Here is a 21,036-nt window from a genome sequence, read left to right as displayed (position 1 = left end):
GAGTGAGTGAGTGAGTGCACAGACATGGTCTCGGACTCAGTGGTTCCATTTTAAGGACTTTATACCAGAGAAATAATGCAGACGAGGCCCTCGGGTTGGCAGCGGGCAGGGAAGGCTGGCCGGAGCTCCCACGGCTGGTCCCAGTGAGTGCGCGGGCATGTGGAGTGTGGCCCCAAAGGCTACGAAACAGCTTTGGCCACGGAGCCTGGGCAGCATGTGTGACCGAGGGCTGATGGGAAATGCACTTGGACGGCACGTCTGTGTGACTGCAGCGATGCCAAGCGCACGGGCCTGGCCGCGAGGCCCAGGAGGTGCACGCAGAGGGTCCCGCCAAGTCATGTTTGGATCCTGGGACTGGGAGGATTACCTTCAAAGGGGAAAACCAGTTACCAGCGTCATACCTTGAAAGCGTTCGGCATGAAAGCGAGCTTTGCCATGTCTGAGTGACCACAGAGCTGGGGGGCAGATTTTCCTGGCCCATCTCCGTCCTGGTCCCCCATCAGCACTGCCAGGCCTGGGCTCTGCTCCCTGCCCCTGCTGCCCGGGACTATGCCGCCCGTCTCCTGCTGTCACTCCAGCTCTGTCCCCGCCCTCAGAGAGCCCAGCCCGCGGGTGAGTGCATGACTTGTTGCTGAGAACCCCCAGAGGAAACGAGGCCCAGCAGCACAGAAACGAGGGGCCAGGGCCACGGGGGTTAAGGGGAAAGCAGTGTGCCGCCCCTGAGGATGGGGAAGTGACTCAGATGTAAAGAGGATGGAGTTTGAAAAATAAGGAAAAAATATGCGTAAGATTGGTGTAAATCACACGTGCCTCGCACTAATGAAAAAGTGGGTGTATCTTTATCAGACAGGGCTGGTCTCCTTACCTACCCCCAACCCCCCAACCCCCTCCCCCACACCGCGTGTGAACAACGAGGTGGAAGGGAGCGCCCAGCTTCTCCCCCGCGGCCGCTCCTCCCTGTGTCCTCCAACTGGGAGCCGGTGGAGGGGAGTTGGGGGGGGAGGGATTCCTGACCGCCACGCCCAGCCAGCCCTCACTCCCCTGTCCTCTGCGGGGTCAGCCTCTCCTGCTGGACCAGCCTGATTTCATTAAACCGCCACCACCTCTGTTTTCTCAAAGGCATCGGTTGCAACACTGTCAGGTGGCCGCTTCTGAATTCCGGGGCAGCAGGGCCTCCGGGTCACCCTTAAGGTTCTGTGTTTCCAGGACTTTCCCTCTTGTTTCTACTGAAACTCTGAGGAGATTGACAGATGGGCGTCGTGCTAAATTCACGTGTCCAAAATGGTGTCTTTGCCTCTTACATCTACGGGAATGGGTTTTGTTTGCAGTGCCCTGAAGACTTGGAATCAGCGCCGCCCTCGGGGCCCGGCCACCTCCTTGTGCCCAGGCCCAGAACGCAGAGCCTGCGGCCGGCTCAGCCGCCTCAGAGGCTGGCGGGGCGGGGGCGTGGTGGCCGTCCCACTGGCCATGACAGTGGCCCCCGGGCTTCCGTGTCACTGTCCAGACCAGGAACCGGACGGGAACCCAGAGCAGCAACGGTCGCCCCGAGTGTGGCTCACACGCTTCCGTGGACAAGCACGCTGCTCAGTGCGGCGGGAAGGGCTCGGGAGAGACCTGGGGGCCGAGGTGTGCCATCCGTACCTGCCCACGCTCTCCTAGTCCCGTACATTCCTTTTGGTCAGAGAACTTTCCTGAGAAGCAGAATCATAGCACGTTTAGTACTTGAGCACGTTCTGCAGGAAAACCAGCCTCTAGCGCAGTGGTTCTCAACCTTCTGGCCCTTTAAATACAGTTCCTCATGTGGTGACCCAACCATAGCATTATTTTCGTTGCTACTTCATAACTGTCATGTTGCTACTGTTATGCATCGTCATGTAAAGATCTGATATGCAGGATGGTCTTAGGCGCCCCCTGTGAAAGGGTCGTTCGATCGCCAAAGGGGTCGCGACCCACAGGTTGAGAACCGCTGCCCTAGCGGGAGCTTGCCCACCACCCTAGGGCCCTGTCTCATTCCCATCTGTCCAGTGGGGTGACCGGGACCCCTCCTCGCAGGGCTGTTGGGAGGAACAAGAGGGAGGGGCTCACAGCGAGGCCCCGGCTTGCCAGTTGCTGCGCACGGATGGTGCCGTTTCTTAACAACAAAGTGTCTGATTAAAAACAAGGGTCCCTGGGCCTTCCCTCTGCGACTCTGACTGGCCCTCCCCTCCCTGCTGCCCCTCCAGGGCAGCTGCTACTGGCTGACCCTGGCCCCCAGCACTCCTGGCCCAGGGAGCTGCCCGCCAGCTCCTTCAGCTGTCCTGCTCCCGGGCCACCTTCCCAGTGACACCTACCCACACCCTCTCCCACGGAGGCCACTCCCAGTCCTGTTCGCGGCTCTCTCCTGACCCACTTGGCGTCACGGGAGGTGTCCCGGTGCCCACAGCAGTTTCTGGCGGTAGGTGCCAGGGAGCCTTCAGGGGGAAGAGCGCGTGTGTATAAAAACCACCCTTTTCATTCTTGGCCCCACTCTGACAGTCCCAATTCTAGTAACAAGACAAGACTGGGATTCCTCTAATGCAGTTTTGCTGGCGATGATAATGTGATAAGCATGCAGACTTACACATTTTTGCAGAATACCTCTCAATGTCAATGTCGCACCAAGGCTGTAAAACAGCTTCAGAGTCGGTTCTTTTTTTTTTTTTTAATAGATTTTTATTGATTTCAGAGAGAGAAGGAGGGAGAGAGAGATAGAAACATCAATGATGAGAGAGAATCATTGATCAGCTGCCTCCTACACGCCCCCTACTGAGGATCAAGCCCGCAATGTTCCCCAACTGGGAATCGAACCTTCCCAGGCCTGCGCTCTGTCCCGAGCCAAACTGGCTGGGCCAGAGGGAGTCCTTAGTGAATCACCCGATCATCACGAGGACGATGGTGAAACCCTCGCCTTAGGAGGTGACTTGCTTTCCTGTGGGTGTCTGACCTGCATTCTCTTTCAGGGAGAAGCTGAAGGACCACAGTGCAGACATCAGGAAGGCGCTGACCAAGCTGGACGCGTGTGGCAGCGGCTCGGTGTCCCTGTGCCAGCTGCAGAGGGCGCTGCGGGACAGCGGCTGTCCCCTCAAGGAGGCGGAGCTGGCCGCGCTCCTGGGCAGGTTTGCTCTCACTGGCCGGCCCTTTCCGAGAAGCCAGTCCGTGCGTGGCTTTCATTTCTCCTCTGTCCAAGCAGACTCCTGACATGGAAATGACCCCCACACCTCCCTCTGGCCGGGCTGCATCCTACTGGGCTCGAGTCACCCCGAAGCAAAAAGGAAAAGCAGCTTAGACACGTAGAGCTTCCTGGTGTGTCTCAGCACATCGCACCCTGTTTGAACTTCCTTTTTATCTTACCCACGTTCTGCCTGCGCTTCGGCCGGCGCCAGGTAGCTCTCCGGGCCACTGTCCTCGTGTCCCTCCCCAGGGCCAGCTCCCAACGCTCAAGTAACATCTCTTGGTAGTTCGCGTTTCTGAGTGACGGGTTGTACAGCTCCTTCTTGACTTTGTACCGTTAGGCTGTGTCTGTTGACTTCCCAGCAGGAAGATGCGGATTTAACTCTTTTTCACCCGTCACCTGCCACCAGCCACCTCTCCCACAGCCTCCACCCCACCCCCACGGAAATACATGCAAACAAGTCTCCACGGGTGTCACTTTTCCCACCTGCTGCTTCTCGGTTTGGGGGAGACCAGTATCCGGGGTTTATTGTGACGAGCTGATCACGTTTCCTTTTTAATGGAGCATCTTGTTTTTCCTGGAGTTCATCGTATTTTTTCTGTTTCTTTAGTTTCCATGCGGTTATTATCAGTAATTGAACCCCTAACTCACCCCACTTATGAAATCTCTTTCTTTTCGTGGTTGCTCTGTAGTTTGCAATATACACGAACAAGTAGCCCAAGTCCAGTTTCAGCTAACACGATGCCAGCTCCTGGGTGGGCAGGTGCCTTATAACGGAGACTTCCAGATCCTTCCTCCTGTCCCTCCTGACCCCGCTGTCCTTCACCTTCATGCCTGTCCACAAGCTGTGACCCCCAGTGCATTGTTACTACTTTGGAAAGTCATTGTCAGGTCAACTGAGAGTTAGAAAAGTCAGAGACGTTGTTTTACCTCGTTTACTCCTTCTCTGGCGCTCTCCTTTCTTTATGGGGATCTGAGTTTCTAACTTAATGACGTTCCTCTCTCTGAGGGATCTCCGTTAGCATTTCTCGAAGGGCGGGGCAGCTGGTGATGAGTCCTGAGGTTTTTGTTTGTTTTTTCAATATATGTTTATTGATTTCAGAGAGGAAGGGAGAGGGAGAGAGAGAGAGAGAAACGTCAGTGATGAGAGAGAATCATTGATTGGCTGCCTCCTGCACGCCCCCTCTGGGGATCAAGCCTGCAAGCCAGGCATGTGCCCTTGACCAGAATCGAACCCGGGACCCGTCAGTCCGTAGGCCGAGGCTCTATCCACTGAGCCACACCAGCTGGGGCCGTCCTGGGGTTTTGTTTGCCTGAGATAGTCGTCGCTTTCCTTCATTTCTAGAGGATAATGCCACTGGATATAGAATTCTAGGTTGCTGGTTTTTTTCTTTCAGCACTTTAATTATGTCAGTTCACTCTTTTCTTGCATGATTTCTGATGAGAAGTACCATGTAATTCTTACTTTTGTTCCTCTGTAGGTAAGGTCTTCCCTCCCTTTGGCTTCTTTCAAGATTTTCTCTTTGTCTTCAGTTCTCTGCAGTTTAAACATGGCATGCCTAGGTGTTGACTTTTTGGTATTTATCCTGCTTGGTGCTCTCTGAACTTTCTGGATCTGTGCTTTGTGTCTGTCATTGATTTTTTAAATTCTTGGCCGTCATTACTTCAGACGTTCTTTCTGCTCCTTTCTCTCTTTCTCTCCTCCTGGTATTCTAATTATATGGATGTTGCACTTTCTGAAATTGCCCCACAGTTTCATATTCTATTCTGTTTATTTTAATTTGTTTTTCCCTTCAAATTTCCATTTGGGAAGTTTTTATTAACATACTGTTAAGCTCAGTGATTTTTATCCTCAACCATGTCCGATCGACTGATGAGCCAATCAGAGGTGTTCTTCATTTCTGTTGCCCTGCTTTTTATTTTGAGTATTTCCTTTTTTAAAAAAATATATGTTTATTGATTTCAGAGAGGAAGGGAGAGGGAGAGAGAAATAGAAACATCAATGATGAGAGAGAATCATTGATCGGCTGCCTCCTGCCCACCCCACACTGGGGATCAAGCCCACAACCCGGGCATGTGCCCTGACTGGGAATTGAACCCATGACCTGTTGGTTCACAGATTGATGCTCAACCGCTGAGCCACGCTAGCTGGGCTCCAAAATTTCCTTTTGATGCTTTCTTAGCGTTTTCACCTCTCTGCTCACATTATGCATTTGTTCTTGGGTGTTGTCTGCCTTTTCCATTAGAGCCCTTTATATATTAATCATAGTTAATTTAAGTGTCCTGTCTGGTAATTCCAAAATATGTGTCATGTCTGAATCTGGTTCTCATGCGTTTAGTGTGAGGTTTTATGTTGATTCGGGTAGGAATTGGGCTGTGCTTAATGTTGCTATAGCTGTCCATTTCCTCCAGCATCCTTGTTTTTGTCCCTTACGTTTTTGGGGGTTTCCCTAGGAACTCCTCCTCAAATAGAGTCTATGTTTTGTAGTTCTTCCCATTGAAACCCACTCTTACTAAGTTTGCTTCATGTTTATACTCTGATCTTATTGATAGGTTGTTTGTTTCCTGAAGTTTTTAATTTCCTTTTTGTCTTTCTTGCATTATTTGCCTTTATGTTACCTTGTCAAATAGAGACAAATGCAGACTTAGTAAAGAGAGACTTTATTTGAAAAGACTATTGCAATAGGGAGGGAGGACTGTGGTTATGGGGAAGGAAGGCTGTTGCACTAGGGAGGGAGGACTGTGGTTATGGGGAAGGAAGGCTGTTGCACTAGGGAGGGAGGACTGTGGTTATGGGGAAGGAAGGCTGTTGCAATAGGGAGGGAGGACTGTGGTTATGGGGAAGGAAGGCTGTTGCATTAGGGAGGGAGGACTGTGGTTATGGGGAAGGAAGGCTGTTGCACTAGGGAGGGAGGACTGTGGTTATGGGGAAGGAAGGCTGTTGCACTAGGGAGGGAGGACTGTGGTTATGGGGAAGGAAGGCTGTTGCACTAGGGAGGGAGGACTGTGGTTATGGGGAAGGAAGGCTGTTGCACTAGGGAGGGAGGACTGTGGTTATGGGGAAGGAAGGCTGTTGCACTAGGGAGGGAGGACTGTGGTTATGGGGAAGGAAGCCTGTTGCACTAGGGAGGGAGGACTGTGGTTATGGGGAAGGAAGCCTGTTGCACTAGGGAGGGAGGACTGTGGTTATGGGGAAGGAAGGCTGTTGCACTAGGGAGGGAGGACTGTGGTTATGGAGAAGGAAGCCTGTTGCACTAGGGAGGGAGGACTGTGGTTATGGGGAAGGAAGGCTGTTGCACTAGGGAGGGAGGACTGTGGTTATGGGGAAGGAAGGCTGTTGCATTAGGGAGGGAGGACTGTGGTTATGGGGAAGGAAGGCTGTTGCACTAGGGAGGGAGGACTGTGGTTATGGGGAAGGAAGGCTGTTGCACTAGGGAGGGAGGACTGTGGTTATGGGGAAGGAAGGCTGTTGCACTAGGGAGGGAGGACTGTGGTTATGGGGAAGGAAGGCTGTTGCACTAGGGAGGGAGGACTGTGGTTATGGGGAAGGAAGGCTGTTGCACTAGGGAGGGAGGACTGTGGTTATGGGGAAGGAAGGCTGTTGCACTAGGGAGGGAGGACTGTGGTTATGGGGAAGGAAGGCTGTTGCACTAGGGAGGGAGGACTGTGGTTATGGGGAAGGAAGGCTGTTGCACTAGGGAGGGAGGACTGTGGTTATGGGGAAGGAAGGCTGTTGCACTAGGGAGGGAGGACTGTGGTTATGGGGGAGGAAGGCTGTTGCACTAGGGAGGGAGGACTGTGGTTATGGGGAAGGAAGGCTGTTGCACTAGGGAGGGAGGACTGTGGTTATGGGGAAGGAAGCCTATTGCACTAGGGAGGGAGGACTGTGGTTATGGGGAAGGAAGGCTGTTGCACTAGGGAGGGAGGACTGTTGTTATGGGGAAGGAAGGCTGTTGCACTAGGGAGGGAGGACTGTGGTTATGGGGAAGGAAGGCTGTTGCACTAGGGAGGGAGGACTGTGGTTATGGGGAAGGAAGGCTGTTGCACTAGGGAGGGAGGACTGTGGTTATGGGGAAGGAAGGCTGTTGCACTAGGGAGGGAGGACTGTGGTTATGGGGAAGGAAGGCTGTTGCACTAGGGAGGGAGGACTGTGGTTATGGGGAAGGAAGGCTGTTGCACTAGGGAGGGAGGACTGTGGTTATGGGGAAGGAAGGCTGTTGCACTAGGGAGGGAGGACTGTGGTTATGGGGAAGGAAGGCTGTTGCACTAGGGAGGGAGGACTGTGGTTATGGGGAAGGAAGGCTGTTGCACTAGGGAGGGAGGACTGTGGTTATGGGGAAGGAAGGCTGTTGCACTAGGGAGGGAGGACTGTGGTTATGGGGAAGGAAGCCTGTTGCACTAGGGAGGGAGGACTGTGGTTATGGGGAAGGAAGGCTGTTGCACTAGGGAGGGAGGACTGTGGTTATGGGGGAGGAAGGCTGTTGCACTAGGGAGGGAGGACTGTGGTTATGGGGAAGGAAGGCTGTTGCACTAGGGGAGGGAGGACTGTGGTTATGGGGAAGGAAGGCTGTTGCACTAGGGAGGGAGGACTGTGGTTATGGGGGAGGAAGGCTGTTGCACTAGGGAGGGAGGACTGTGGTTATGGGGAAGGAAGGCTGTTGCACTAGGGGAGGGAGGACTGTGGTTATGGGAAGGAAGGCTGTTGCACTAGGGAGGGAGGACTGTGGTTATGGGGAAGGAAGGCTGTTGCACTAGGGGAGGGAGGACTGTGGTTATGGGGAAGGAAGGCTGTTGCACTAGGGGAGGGAGGACTGTGGTTATGGGGAAGGAAGGCTGTTGCACTAGGGGAGGGAGGACTGTGGTTATGGGGAAGGAAGGCTGTTGCACTAGGGGAGGGAGGACTGTGGTTATGGGGAAGGAAGGCTGTTGCACTAGGGGAGGGAGGACTGTGGTTATGGGGAAGGAAGGCTGTTGCACTAGGGGAGGGAGGACTGTGGTTATGGGGAAGGAAGGCTGTTGCACTAGGGGAGGGAGGACTGTGGTTATGGGGAAGGAAGGCTGTTGCACTAGGGGAGGGAGGACTGTGGTTATGGGGAAGGAAGGCTGTTGCACTAGGGAGGGAGGACTGTTGTTATGGGGAAGGAAGGCTGTTGCACTAGGGAGGGAGGACTGTGGTTATGGGGAAGGAAGGCTGTTGCACTAGGGAGGGAGGACTGTGGTTATGGGGAAGGAAGGCTGTTGCACTAGGGAGGGAGGACTGTGGTTATGGGGAAGGAAGGCTGTTGCACTAGGGAGGGAGGACTGTGGTTATGGGGAAGGAAGGCTGTTGCACTAGGGAGGGAGGACTGTGGTTATGGGGAAGGAAGGCTGTTGCACTAGGGGACTGCCCTGACCAGGAAATCTGCAAGCATCTCCCAGTTTAGGCAGAAAAGGGCCTTTATGGGGATAAAGAAAGGCCTGAATGTGGGGTGAGGAGATGAGGGACTGTGACCACACACTACGGCAGGGAATGTCTGTCCTGTGGTCAGGTGTCCCGAGGGGCCTCGCGGAGGGGCTGTTCCCCACCCCGATGCTGCAGGGAAGCTTAGTTAAGTTTGGTCAAGTCAATTTTGTCCAAATCGGCCAGTGAGTAAAAGAAAGTTCAGGTCATCATTTCTAAGACGCGGCATTGGGAGGGCTGTGTCCGCCTTGACGTGGGCAAACCTAGGAGTCTTTTCTAGGTCAGATGGGAAACGCTGGTTCTTTGACGTAAGTCATGTCCAGGGCGTCGTGGGAGGTGATTTCTGTAACCGTCACTGGTTTCCAGGAGCACGGGCTCAGGCAAAGCTCCATGCTGTCCAGCTCCAGCTTCCCCAGCATCCGCCCCACTTCCTGTTCCCCAGGCTCTTCCCTGGTGCTCCATCCTAGCGCCGGGCCGCTCCCCCTGTCCTCGGTCTGACGCCCAAGAGCCTCCCTGTCTGCCCCCACCATGCTCCTGGGTGGGACCCCCCATTCCCAGCTTTTCACATCTCTTTTCTTAATTACATCCTATTTTGCTGGAGTACTTCCTGACGTGATTTCCTAAGAAAGGGTGGACAGGAAGTAAATGCTCTGAGTTCTTGTTTGTCTGAAAATTTTTAAATTCTTTTTCACACAGATTGATAACTTGAGCATAAAATCCTAGTAAGAAAATTTTTTCCCCTTAAAATGTTGAAGACATTGCTCCATTGTGTTCATGCTGTGAGGAGTCCCATGCTAGTGTGTGTGTGTGTGTGTGTGTGTGTGTGTGTGTGTGTGTAGAGAGAGAGAGAGGACTGATTCATCCTCACATGCCTGTGTGCTCTCTTCTTCCTGAGATAGGGTCTCCTCTCACTAAATCTATTTCCAGCTGAACAAGAATTCATATGCATTCAATGAATAAATCATGGAAAAATAGCATGCGATAAATAATTAACTAAATGAGTGAGAGAGTCTTCTAAGCATGGTGAGTCTTGGTGCATTTATAAAGGACAACAGAAGGACTGTGGGGTTTTTGTGGTCCACCTCTCAGGGGGGCGATCCCTTCCTTAGGGATTGAAACCTCAGTGAGGGCCCATCGCCTGGCTGCTTGTTTCTTCTCAAAGACCTCTGATGGGAAACAGCTCTGTCATTTGTAATTATATGTAGATTATTCTTTTCTAGATCCAAAATAGATTTTTCTAAATAATACCAAGAAGATTAGCATATGCATTTGATTTTATTACTAAATTTTAATACCAAGTTGGCAGTTCACCCTGCTGATGAAATAGAGCTGATTACCCTCTCCCTGTGTCTCCAGCGTGAGCCAGCGCCGTGGGCTGGGCGGGCCGGCTGCTCTGCAGCTGTGGGGCGGAGACACGGCTCTGGCTCCTGCTCCTCGGAGCAGGTCTCCAAGTCTCTGGGAGCTTCTCCCTCCCCGGGAGCTTCTCCCTTTGCTTGCCAGGAATCCGGGCTCCTCCTCTTTGACACACTCCTTCCTGCTGAAAGGAAGCTTAGGTGTTAACGTGCCAGGAATGCCCAGAGAACTTAAGTGACAGAACTGGGAGCTCTGAATGCAGTTAAACGTTATTTGCATCTTCAGTAAACTTGCGTTATGTTCTCATGGAACCTTAGATCCCTCTGCCCCCCCATGTATTCTTTCAGGGTTTAGAGGCGCTTGGGTGTTGGAGCAGAGGCAGGAGGGGCCTGTTTCTACGGGCATGTCCTGCTGACACGCTTACTCAACGGAATTGTTCTTTGAGAAACTACTAAGCTAAATAGGTTTTGTGAAATGTCCTTCAGCTTGGCAGCTCAGTTTCAGCCGTTCTTGTAAAGCAGCGGTTCTCAACCTGTGGGTCGCCTAAGACCATCGGAAAACACATATATAATTACATATGGTTTTTGTGGTTAATCACTATGCTTTAATTATGTTCAATTTGTAACAATGAAATTGGGGGTCCCCACAACATGAGGAGCTGTATTAAAGGGTCGCGGCCTGAGGAAGGTGGAGAACCGCTGTTGTAAAGGAATGATCGGGTGTTTTACTCAGTCCTTCTCCCTTTTCGCTGTCCTCGCTGCATTTCTCTTCTTTTCAGATTCCCCAGCCGCTTCTCAGGGCAGCGTCTCATCAGCTAAGATCTCCAGGACCAACCCCTACCCTCCATCACCCCCCATGTGGCCCTGCCCCCACTCCACAGGCCTGACTACCCCGTAACACTGCTCTGCCAGCGCCAGCCCTGCCGAGGCACCTCCGTTTGCCCCGCTCATGACCAGATTCCTTAGTGGGGCCTCTTGCAGCTTCTCTCCAGACTGTGAGCCCTGTTGTCAGCCTTCACGCCTCAGAGCCTCAGGCCAGGCCGCCCCGTGGCCTCACCAGCCGGCAGTGGCCCACACACTCGCCTCTCCCAACCCTGACCCTGCTCCCGGATCTTGCAGGCTGTGTGTGCCCGTCTGCCGCCTGGCTGATTGGTGTGCAGGTGTGCAGGCCCCACAGGCCGGGGAACGGCGCTTAACATCATTCCTGTTCTCCACCCACTCTGTGCTCAGCTAGTGTGTGTTGAATGAATAAGTGATAGGGTTTTTTAATTAATATGGTTTTTTTTCTTCCTTGGGGACCAGTTTGGGAATCAGCTGGCAAAACAATTCCATCAATTACCTTGACTTCTTGAGGGCCGTGGAGGGCGGCTCGCCATCCGGAGCTGAGCCGAAAGAGAGCGAGGCGGGCGTGCCGGTCAATTTTGCGAAACTGAGTCCAGAGGAGGTTCTGAAGAACGTCCAGAAAGTGGTGGCCGCCTCCGGTCCGGCTCTGGCCACGGTACGGCAGACAGAGCTCTCACTGGAAACCGACGCTCTGGGACTCGTGTCGATCATGAGAAAGGGCTGCGAGCCCTTCCCTCCTCCGGGACCCCTCCCGCCTCTCCATGCCCCCAGGTGTCAGGCCTCCGAGGAGTGGCTCAGATCATGTTGCTCAGTGAGCAGGTGTCTATCCATCCTTGCTCGATACAGAGCTCCCATGCCCTGGCCGGTGGCTCAGTGGGTTGGAGCATCGTCCCGTACACCAAAAGGCCACAGGTTCGATCCCTGGTCCAGGCACATACCTAGGTTGCAGGTTTGATCCCCAGTCAGGGCACGTACGGGAGGCAACTGATGGATGTTTCTCTCTCTCTCTCTCTCTCTCTCTCTCTCTCTCTCTCTCTCTCTCTCAAAATCAATGAACGTATCCTCACAGCACTGGGCCTGTGGAGGGGGTGGCGCAGGCGGCTTACAGAGGTCGGCCAGGGTGGGGCTGTGGCTCACACTCAGAGTGAAGACTGCCAGGAGCCGGAGAGGGTTTAGGAGGGCCACCGAGTACCCTGACACTGTAGGCTGGCGTCTGTGTGGCACCTAGAGCATGCCAAGACCTGGGGACTGGGTCAGGGTTCTCGGAAAGCAGGGCCTGGGCCATGTTCCCGGGGTGGTCATGGTCTCCTGAACTGGCCCACAGTCTCCCGTGCAGCAGCAACAGCAGAAAGAGAAAATGCTGGCTGCAGAGGGCAGGCTGTGGTCTGAGCCGGGCATGCAAAGCTGCGTGTGATGCTGGCCATGTCTCACGTGCAGACTTGCCGACCCCCCTCAGGACCCAGGCTGGCCCGCTCCATGCCCAGCTCTGCAGAGCGAGCCTGCAGCGGGATGGGGAGAGGGACAGAGGTGGGCCGCCAGCCAGCATGCAAGCAGTCTGGAATGCCTGCACCTTGGCCTTAATCTTGGGCAGCCAGCATTTTTGCATGGAGGAGTTCTCTATGAGGATTTTACACTCGGCCTTTATTGTACTGATTATCTTATTGTACTGATTATCTGAAGCTCAGTGGGAGCATGACGCGGGCCACCTAGAAAACCCACCGCAACCTTTCAGCGCCAGAGCTCGCACCAGGGCTGCCCTGCCCGGGGGTCTGCACACGTGTGCACGGGAACCAGGATATTTCTCAAACCGAGGTCCATGGAACCTTTGGGAGGAACCCTGGCTGTCACTTCTGAGAAACACTCATCAGGCCATGAGGTTTTAAGCTGGAGGGTGGGATCCCTGGCCTAGAGAGTGGCAGGTGGGCTGCAGAGGGACAGCAGGAGAGGAAGGAATGACGGCGTTGAAGGACAGCCGTCTGCATGCCGGACATGTGCACGCATTTCCTCACATCGCTGCAGGTGTGTGTCAGCTGCATCTTGTTTCTGAAATGACATAGCAACCCCTTATAGCTGTGTCGAGCATTATGGATTCCCAAGCCCTTCTCATCTGGTTCTTCCCCGCATCCCGTGGTCGGGCAGCTGGGCCAACATGGGAACCACGCAGACCAGGGACGTGCAGGTCCCAGGCCGCCTCAGGTCCTGTGAGGCTCATCCCTCCACAGCTGCGCGGCCCACCACGTCCTGGGACGGGCACGTCCGGGTGCCATGGTCAACTCAGAAGAGCATGAGGTGTGAAGCCCGTTTCTATGGAAGCAGCTGAGCTCAGAGTGGTTCAGGGCTCCTGGGGGGCAGCAGAGCGAAGGCTCAAAGTCTGCTTCCTGGCCCGCGGCCAGAGGGTTCCCCCACGCACAGCGCCTCGTCCTCCCTCAGGCTGGGTGCAGACCTGGAGCTGGGGCACGGAGGCTAACAGCGCACACGGCACAGCCCTGGGCGATGGGGTTGCCTAGGTGGCTCTGGGGGAGGAGTAAAGCACTGGAATTTGGTTTGGGGTCTGCACGCACATTGAAGTCTGACTTTAAAAAAAAAAAAAAGATCTTAACCTACCGCTTGATCCAGACTTCCTAGTGCAGGAAAAGTGAATGATTTTGTTTCGACAGATGGAAAAAAATGTGCTTGCTTTTTATAGCACATGTTTGCACTTTTCCAGGGCGCCTGCTGGGCCGCTGGGCTGGCACTGTCTCCCGGCCCCCGCAGCGTGGGCCCCGGGCAGTGGGGTCCTCCCGGAGGTGAGGGCACGGGCTCGGGCTGACCGAAGGGAAAGGACAGCAGCTCCTGGCACCAGCCTCAGGCTGGGGGTGACGGAGGGACCCCACCTCCTGGTGCTGGTGACATGAGACTCCTTCCTGAGACCCGCCCGCCCGGCGCAGTGGGGTTGCCCGGGGCCTCCTGTTCCTGGTGGCTTACTCTCCGAGCAGCCGGAGGGAATCAGGGAGAGGCCTTGGGCCAGTTATGGGGGCCAGGTTCCCTTCGCCTCTTCCAACTCGTGTCCGAGAGGAGTGAAGACAGCGCGCCCCCAGCGCGGCTGGCACGGCTCACGCCTCTGCCTGTCTGCCCTTCAGGCCCCAGCACCTGCTGAGTGAGGCAGCGTTCAGACGGGCATGCACTTGGCTTCGTTCGCGTTGCGCAGGAGCAGCACTAAGGAAAACTCCTCTGGAATATTCGCTGGACGTCACACCTGCCTGTCTTTCTCTCTCGCAGGCGTTTTCTGCCGTGGACAAAGAGGACACGGGGTTCGTGAAGGCTTCGGAGTTTGGTCAAGTGCTGAAGGATTTCTGTTCCAAGCTGACAGAGAACCAGTTCCATTACTTCCTGAGGAAACTGCGGCTTCACCTGACGCCCTGCATCGGCTGGAAGTACTTCCTGCAGAGCTTCGGCGGCTTCCTGGAGGAGGTGAGTGCCCGCGGCTCCTGGACCAGGGCTGGAACGCACTTGTGCAGAACGAGTAACCGGTGAAAAGCGCGTCCGGTACGTCGGCAAGCACCTCGTGCGATTCGCTCGTTCTGAAGGAAGCGTTGGTGTAGAGTCTATAGGGGAAGGTACATGTGTATCTTTTGCTTCATTTGAAAGTTACTGTCTTATTTTCAGAGACGTTTGGGAGCTTGCTTTTGTCTGGTTGTTTAGAGTGCTCGGGATTCTTAGGTCCCTGGAGATGGTCTGATGTCCGGAGAAGTGAGGCCCCGAGTGGCAGTGGAGGAACTGGGACCCACTATGTGCCAGGCCCTCGCTAGGCCATGTATCAGGCAATCCTGGGGGAGAGGGAAATGTGGAGATAGTAGGCGTAAACAGATGTATATCAGCGGGCCCCAGGGGAAGTCAGGGGGGACTTCATGGAGAAGTGGGGGTGGCTGACCACGGGCTCATGTTTCTTCCTGAGGACTGCTGCTTTGGCTGCACAAGATGTATATTCTTAGGTGGTTTCTTGATTTGTAAACATAATGGGCCATCGTTAGAAAGAATTCCAATCTAGTTTTAACCAGCACAGATCTCTGTAGTCACCATTCTGTGCTCAGTGAGCCTGGACACGCACGAAACATCCAAAAATAATGCAACAGGCTCAACCAGCGTTACACTCAACTGCCCCGGAGCTGGGTGCGCAGGTCATTTCCAGCGGTGCGCTTCATACCCAGACACCTAAGTTCATAAATCCTCGCTCGCCTGTCAGGATAAATTCTTGAAAATGAGCTTCCCGGGGCAAATAGCGCGAACGTGTTTAAGGTTTGAGGTTCACGATAGTAATAACAGCAGCCAGCCCTGTCAGCACCTTCAGATGCCACTGTGAGCACTGCTGGGAGCAGCCCGCCTCGTAGCCGGGGCGCTGGGCACAGGCGCGGGAGCCTCCGCAGTCACCCTGTGGGGGGCGGGGGCCGGGGAGCCCAAGGAGTCGGGCCCGGCTCCAGGCCCCGGAACGCTGTGCTGTGCCCGCTCCTCCGGGGCCTGTGATTTTTGTCATCTTTTTGACAAACGTTTTTATTTGTACCCAAGTAACATGCGCCCGCGCGGAAATAAAACCGAGCTGCTGCAGATTTAAAGGCCGAGAGCACTTGATGAGCTGCCCGCCTCCGTCCGCGCCCAGAGCTCTCTCTGGGATTGGCGGTGTTTCTCCAGCTGCGGACCTGCTCGTCTCCGGGCGTCTGCCTCCCTCCCGCCTGGAAGCGCTGCTCTGGGCGTTGCTCCCGCTCGCTGCCATGAGAGAGGACGGGCTTCCCTATCCCAGCTCCCGGCCCCCCTCCGGGCTCCCGTGGGAGGCCTCCCCTGTAGCTGCCTGTCACTCGCCCTGATGTCATTGACATTCCCGGGTCATTGGTTTTTCCCTCAAATGTGGATCTGTTTGGTGTATACCTTCCCATGGTGTGGATTCGCTCCTTCCATCCACCAGTGCTCCTGCGGGCCCACTGTGTGCCAGGCTCGCGCCGCGTGCTGGGTCGGCAGGAACCACGCTGACGCGCCCCTGCCCACCAGGAGTGTGGATTCCACCGAGGGAGGAAGCGAAGCAGTGAGATCCCAGTGTGTGCCGCGGAGAAGATGTAGCAGGGCAGGAGGAAGACGTGTGAGAGGCGACAGGAGCTGAGACCCAGGGGAGGGAGGGACCCAGCGGTTTTGAGGCTCAGAGCTGGCGCAGGAGGTGCCCGACTGGCATGAGAAGAGTCGTGGTGTGGCAGCCAAGAGCGGGTGACGCGGGCAGCAGGTGCGGTCAGGGAGGGGGCGGGCGGCCATGTCACTGTGTTCCCAGCAAAGACTGCCCGGGCCTTGCCTCTGAGGCACACACAGAGGAGAGCGGCGTGACCCGACTTACGTTTTAGAAAGTCGCTGTGGGAGGTGGATGGAGAGGAGACTGTGGGTCAAGGTCAAGGCAGGAGGCGGCCTCACCCCTGCGGTGGGGAAGCTGCTGGCGGTTAATTCCAGACACATCTGCAAAGTGGACAGACAGGCCTTGCTGCTGGCACATCTGTGCTGAGGGCGAGCTGGGCGGGGAGGGGGGGGGGGGGCGGGGGGGGCGGGGGGGGAGAGTCAGGAGAGGCCCCAGGCATTTGGGGTTTGAATCGGGGGAGGCAAGAGGAGAGGAAGGTGCAGGACCCAGTCCCTGGACTGTGGGCTCCCCGCTCTGTGTTCCAGTGGGGACAGTGCGCCCGTGGGTGCGAGCCCAGGCCTCTACGGGCTCTGTGGCAGCGCAGGCTTCTTGGGCAGCATGTGCCGAGGTTGGGAGGCGGGCTCCCGCCTCAGTGCGGCGCCTCCCTGGCCTCGGGTCCCCACGAGCATTCCTGATGCCTCTGGAATGACAGGACCATTTTGAAAGCCTCGAGTGTTGCCAGCCTGCGGACCTGATGGGGGTTCTCGCTGTCCTCCGTGCTCCGGGAGCTCTTCACCGCACATTCCTGCCGGAGGCGTCAGGGCCACTGCAGGCGGAGCCGGTGGGCTGCATGGGGCTGGGACCAGGGAGGCAGGTGGCACTGTGGGGTGGGGGCGGGCACGGCCTCCGCCTGCCTTCTGGGTCTATGCACAGTCAGGATCAGCCCCGGAAGTGGACTTGGCCTTGGGGTGGGGAGAGCTTGCGGAGAACCAGCGTGCATTTATCAGGGGGACAAGCTGAGCGAGGGGCTGGGCTGGAAGACGGCGTGAAGGTGCGGTGTGAGGCCTGGGCGTGGGCGGCCACGGCAGGTCAGATATGGGGGCCTGTTGTCTGTCACCAGCTGCTGGGCTGGGGTGGGCGGGGCAGGCCACTGAGGTCCAGTGTCCCTTTCTCTGAGCAAAAGCAGAACGGCTGAGCCTCGCGGGCAGGGCCCGGGCCGGCCTCCTGGGGTGGCCGGAGGGCAAGGATGCTGGGTCATCGTGCTGACTTCGAAGGTCCAGTCCTGGCTGCTGTCCTCAGAGAGGGAAACAGTCACAAATGACAGGCAGCGCAGACGCATCGCCCTCCAGCTCATTAAGTGCGACGCTGCTCCTTCCCCTGGGGGCACGGCAGCTGTTGAAAGGAGATTGCCCAGACGTGAGTGAGTCAGGCGGTGGGTGCCTCTCCGGAAGGCGCCCCAGTATTCCCGCCGGTGGGGGCGGCTCAGAGCCGCGCTTCCCAGGCCTCGGGGAGAAGGCCCCGAGTGCGGATGCGGATGTGACACCGCTCAGGGTCCCTCCTCCTCCTGGGCACGGCGAGGTCTGCTCAGCAGCTTCAGATGCTCTTATGCCTCGTGGGCCTGTCCCACGTGACGGCCACGTGACGCCCGAGCTCCCTTTGGAATAGGCGCCCGCTGTTGTCCGCCCCGGGTGCCCGGCGTAGCTGGCGTGTGGCTCTGCTGTGGCTCCTCCTGCTCCGCGGCTTTGGGAGGCACCACCGAGGCCCAGCAGCCACTTCACAGCGGGGGTCCCGGGCCCCCCCTGGGCGGACCGCCCCACGGGCTCCGTCTGCGGGGCCACGTCCTCCTCAGCGCCGCTCTCGGGTTGGAAATCTAGGCCATCGGCCCACAGGCTGCGGGCTGCAGACGGAGGTGGAGCGAGGACTGTGCCTCCCACCACGGGGAGCCATCACGCCCCCTCGTAGAAGAAGGGGACGCGGCATTCAAACGGAAAGGCCGCCTGGTTAACGAGTAAAAAGGAAGGAAAGGGCACGTGCTGGACGACGACGCGTCCCTCCGCCAGCGGAGTCTCACCAGCCGGTGCCGTGTCCGCGCCTGCCCCGCAGGTGCGTCTCCTCACTCCCGGGCGAGCGGGGCCCGGGGCCGCGGGCAAGTGCAGAGGGCCGCGCGTTTTTAGACAGCCCTTCCCGCTCAGCATTCCTTTCAAGTCTTCCAGTGCCATCGCAGTGTCTCCCGCGAGGGCACCAGCGGTGCTCAGCGCGGATACAGGACTGTGAGCGGATGGCGGGACCCACACGAAACCTTTCAGCAGAACGTCCCCTCGTTCAGCACCGAGCCGTTGCTCAGTGGCTTCCCCGCCGCCGCCGAGCGCCCAGGAGGCTCTTCCTTCTGTGCGTGCCACGGGCGGCTTCGAAGCGCCTGTCGGATGTTAGATACCTGGAAGGTGGTGTTTCCAGGAGAGAATATAAGGTGGTAGTTTCCGGCTGAAGAGGAGGCTTCTGTGAGCACCACACTGAGGCGTCGCCAGCAGCGCGCCCTCGATTTGCCTTCCTGTTGGTGTGAAAGTCACGCTGCCCGTGTGTGCTTCATGGATGTGAAGGATGAGGGGTTCTCTTCAGGAAGTGCCGTGAGTTCCTGGAGTCAGGAAGACGGTCAGGCCGTGTCGTCACTGCTACTTACCCTTGCTCCTGATGGCGCAGTCCCCCCCACCCCGTAGACTTCCGGGGATTTTCAGATGTTTCCCCTAAATTCCACCCGCTTTCCACTTGCAAGGACACGTGTCCTGCCTGTCATCCTGGAGACCATTGGAGAGGGGACAGGTTGCAGGACCATGCAGGCCGGGCGCGGGGCTGCTGGGCCACCATGCATAAGCAAAGGCGATGGGCTGTCGACCACGGCCTGCCTCTCTGTGTCCCGTGGCAGCCTGAGGGCCAGGCCCACCTGACGCGCCCAGGACTCTCCTTCCCGGCCTTTGAGTTCACAAGCTGCTGCCCTGCGGGTGCAGAGCACGGGGACCTTGGCACAGACGGGTGCCTGTGTCCTCTCAGTGTCAGCGTCCACAAGGGTCCCAGCGCCACCCTGATGTTTGCACTAATGCAGATGGTCAACTTGAAGCCACCCCTGGTGAGAAAGCAACAGAATGAGCAGGAGGTGGCACAACCCACTAAAGCCACCTGACTACCACTCACCAGGACATGAAAGCAAATCTGGGTCGGTTCCAGCTCCTCCGCCTCCGCACCCTGGGCCCACCTGCACCCTGGGCCCACCTTCCCTGGAGCCACCTGCACCCTGGGCCCACCTTCCCTGGAGCCACCTGCACCCTGGGCCCACCTGCCCTGGAGCCACCTGCCCTGGAGCCACCTCTGGAGAGGAGTGGGGGTCCCCCCGCCAGGCTCCATGGTGTGCACATTCGCTGCGGGCGCCTGCTGCTCTGAGCTGCCAGACGGGACTCTGCAGGGAGTAGCACGGGATCAGCCACCGGGGCTTGGCCCGCTTTCCGCTCCTCCCACAGAAACGTGCCGGGGCCCCCAGGCTGGCTGCCGCTGACCCAGCTGAGGGGGGTCCCCTCCCCCTTCTCCACCGAGGCCCCCTTTCAACCAGCTGCTCCGGCAGCGGACGAGGTGACCAGAGTCCAGGGAGGTTCGGGAGAAAGCGCGTCCACACTGCTCTCAGCAGAGGAGAATCCATAGACCATCTGAGTCAGTGAGTTGTCTCCCAGCTAAACGTCAGGGGCCCGGCCAGGGGGCTGTCCTGCCCTCCGTGTCCTGCCCTCCGTGTCCTGCCCTCCGCGCCCTGCCCTCCGCGCCCTACTCTCCGCGTCCTGCCCTCCGCGCCCTGCCCTCCGCGCCCTGCCCTCTGCGCCCTGCCCTCCGCGTCCTGCCCTCCGTGTCCAGCGTGGCAGGCGCTCGCCAAGCACAGGAGCTGCTTGGAGGCGCCCTCGGCCTCCAGCCTGCCCGCGACCTCCCTCAGCATACGGTTGGCGGCCTCTGGAGTCCTTCCCTGAGGGGCGCTGTCTGCATGTCCTGCCTCCGGGGGCTGTGGCCCCACAGGCCAGGCGGCCCCTCGTTCGGTCCCTCCAGAGCCAACGGTCTAACTTCCAGCCCCACTTAGTTGCAGTTTTTGGATCAATGAAGCACCAGAGATGAGCTGCTCCCCTGAAGCTGGGAGGTCAGACCATATCGGGAGGCCAGGCGTCCACCCGAGGACCGTCGTCCCAAATGGGGCACAGGGCATCCAGACGCAGCCGGGGAGCCCGGGAGGGTCGCACACCGCGTGACCCAGGCGGCGAGCCGTGCTGCTCGGCTGCAGTTGCCCCATTTGCTTGGAAGAATCTTCACTCTCAGCAAATTGCAGGAGAGTGGGGGCCGGACGGGGGAGGACCAGTCAGCACCCACGGTCCCCTGGTGGCGGTGACTGCGCCATAGGAACGGCGGCCACAGGAACAGCGGCGACAACACGTGCACAAACGAGAAAGTTCCACCTGTTGGTGCTCCCGAGGCCGAATCTGAAGGGCCACGCTGAGCGATTCAGAGGAAGGAGCACGTGGCCCGCCTGGTGATGCGCCGGCCAGGTGCTGCCAGCCCCGTCCCGCAGGCAGACCGGCATCCGGTGGCTGACATGCTCAGCGCACGTGCTGTGGGCCCGGCGCGCCCCGAGAGCTTGGACAAATGACTCAGCTGATTGTCCAGCAGCCTGAGGCCTGGGTGCTGCCGTTACCCGTGTTCTGCGGATGAGGAAACTGGAGCCCAGCGAGGCCAAGCATCCGTTCTGGCCCCACAGGCAGTGCTGCAGCCGCCTCCTCTGGCTGTGTGCCCTGGGAGGTCAGATTCTTCCAGCCCCAGGCCCGACCCTCAGCTCTGCCCATGGGCACCGGCCCTGCATGCCCGGGGGACTGGCACTGGACGGACTGACCGTGGAAAGAGCTTGGGTGGCACCGAACAGCAACCACCAGGCGCTGGCATCCGTGGCTGCTGCTTCTCTGTCCCACTCAGGGAGGGCGCCCTGCTGAGCAGTAGTGTGATGTATGGTGCGGGGTTGACTTGGTGGAAGACTTGAGCAGTTTCATAAATGGCTTCAGCCATGAGG

General features: G+C 57.4%; 1 protein-coding gene across 1 annotated transcript in view; it reads left to right on the top strand.

The window, feature by feature from the left end:
• The window catches only part of EFCAB6 (EF-hand calcium binding domain 6), a 155,717-nt gene that overhangs the window by 115,068 nt on the left and 19,613 nt on the right, over nucleotides 1-21,036 (top strand). Inside the window, exons 25-27 of the mRNA XM_036298810.1 lie at nucleotides 2,979-3,134; nucleotides 11,285-11,480; nucleotides 14,084-14,275. Of these exons, the coding sequence (XP_036154703.1) occupies nucleotides 2,979-3,134; nucleotides 11,285-11,480; nucleotides 14,084-14,275 (544 nt within the window). The remainder of the gene's footprint in view (nucleotides 1-2,978; nucleotides 3,135-11,284; nucleotides 11,481-14,083; nucleotides 14,276-21,036) is intronic.

This window comes from Myotis myotis, unplaced genomic scaffold (assembly GCF_014108235.1).
Source record: "Myotis myotis isolate mMyoMyo1 unplaced genomic scaffold, mMyoMyo1.p scaffold_m19_p_3, whole genome shotgun sequence".
In the NCBI taxonomy this organism is placed as follows: Eukaryota; Metazoa; Chordata; class Mammalia; order Chiroptera; family Vespertilionidae; genus Myotis; species Myotis myotis.
The sequence above is the reverse complement of the archived record's forward strand: the minus strand, read 5'-3'. Positions and strand labels throughout refer to the sequence as shown.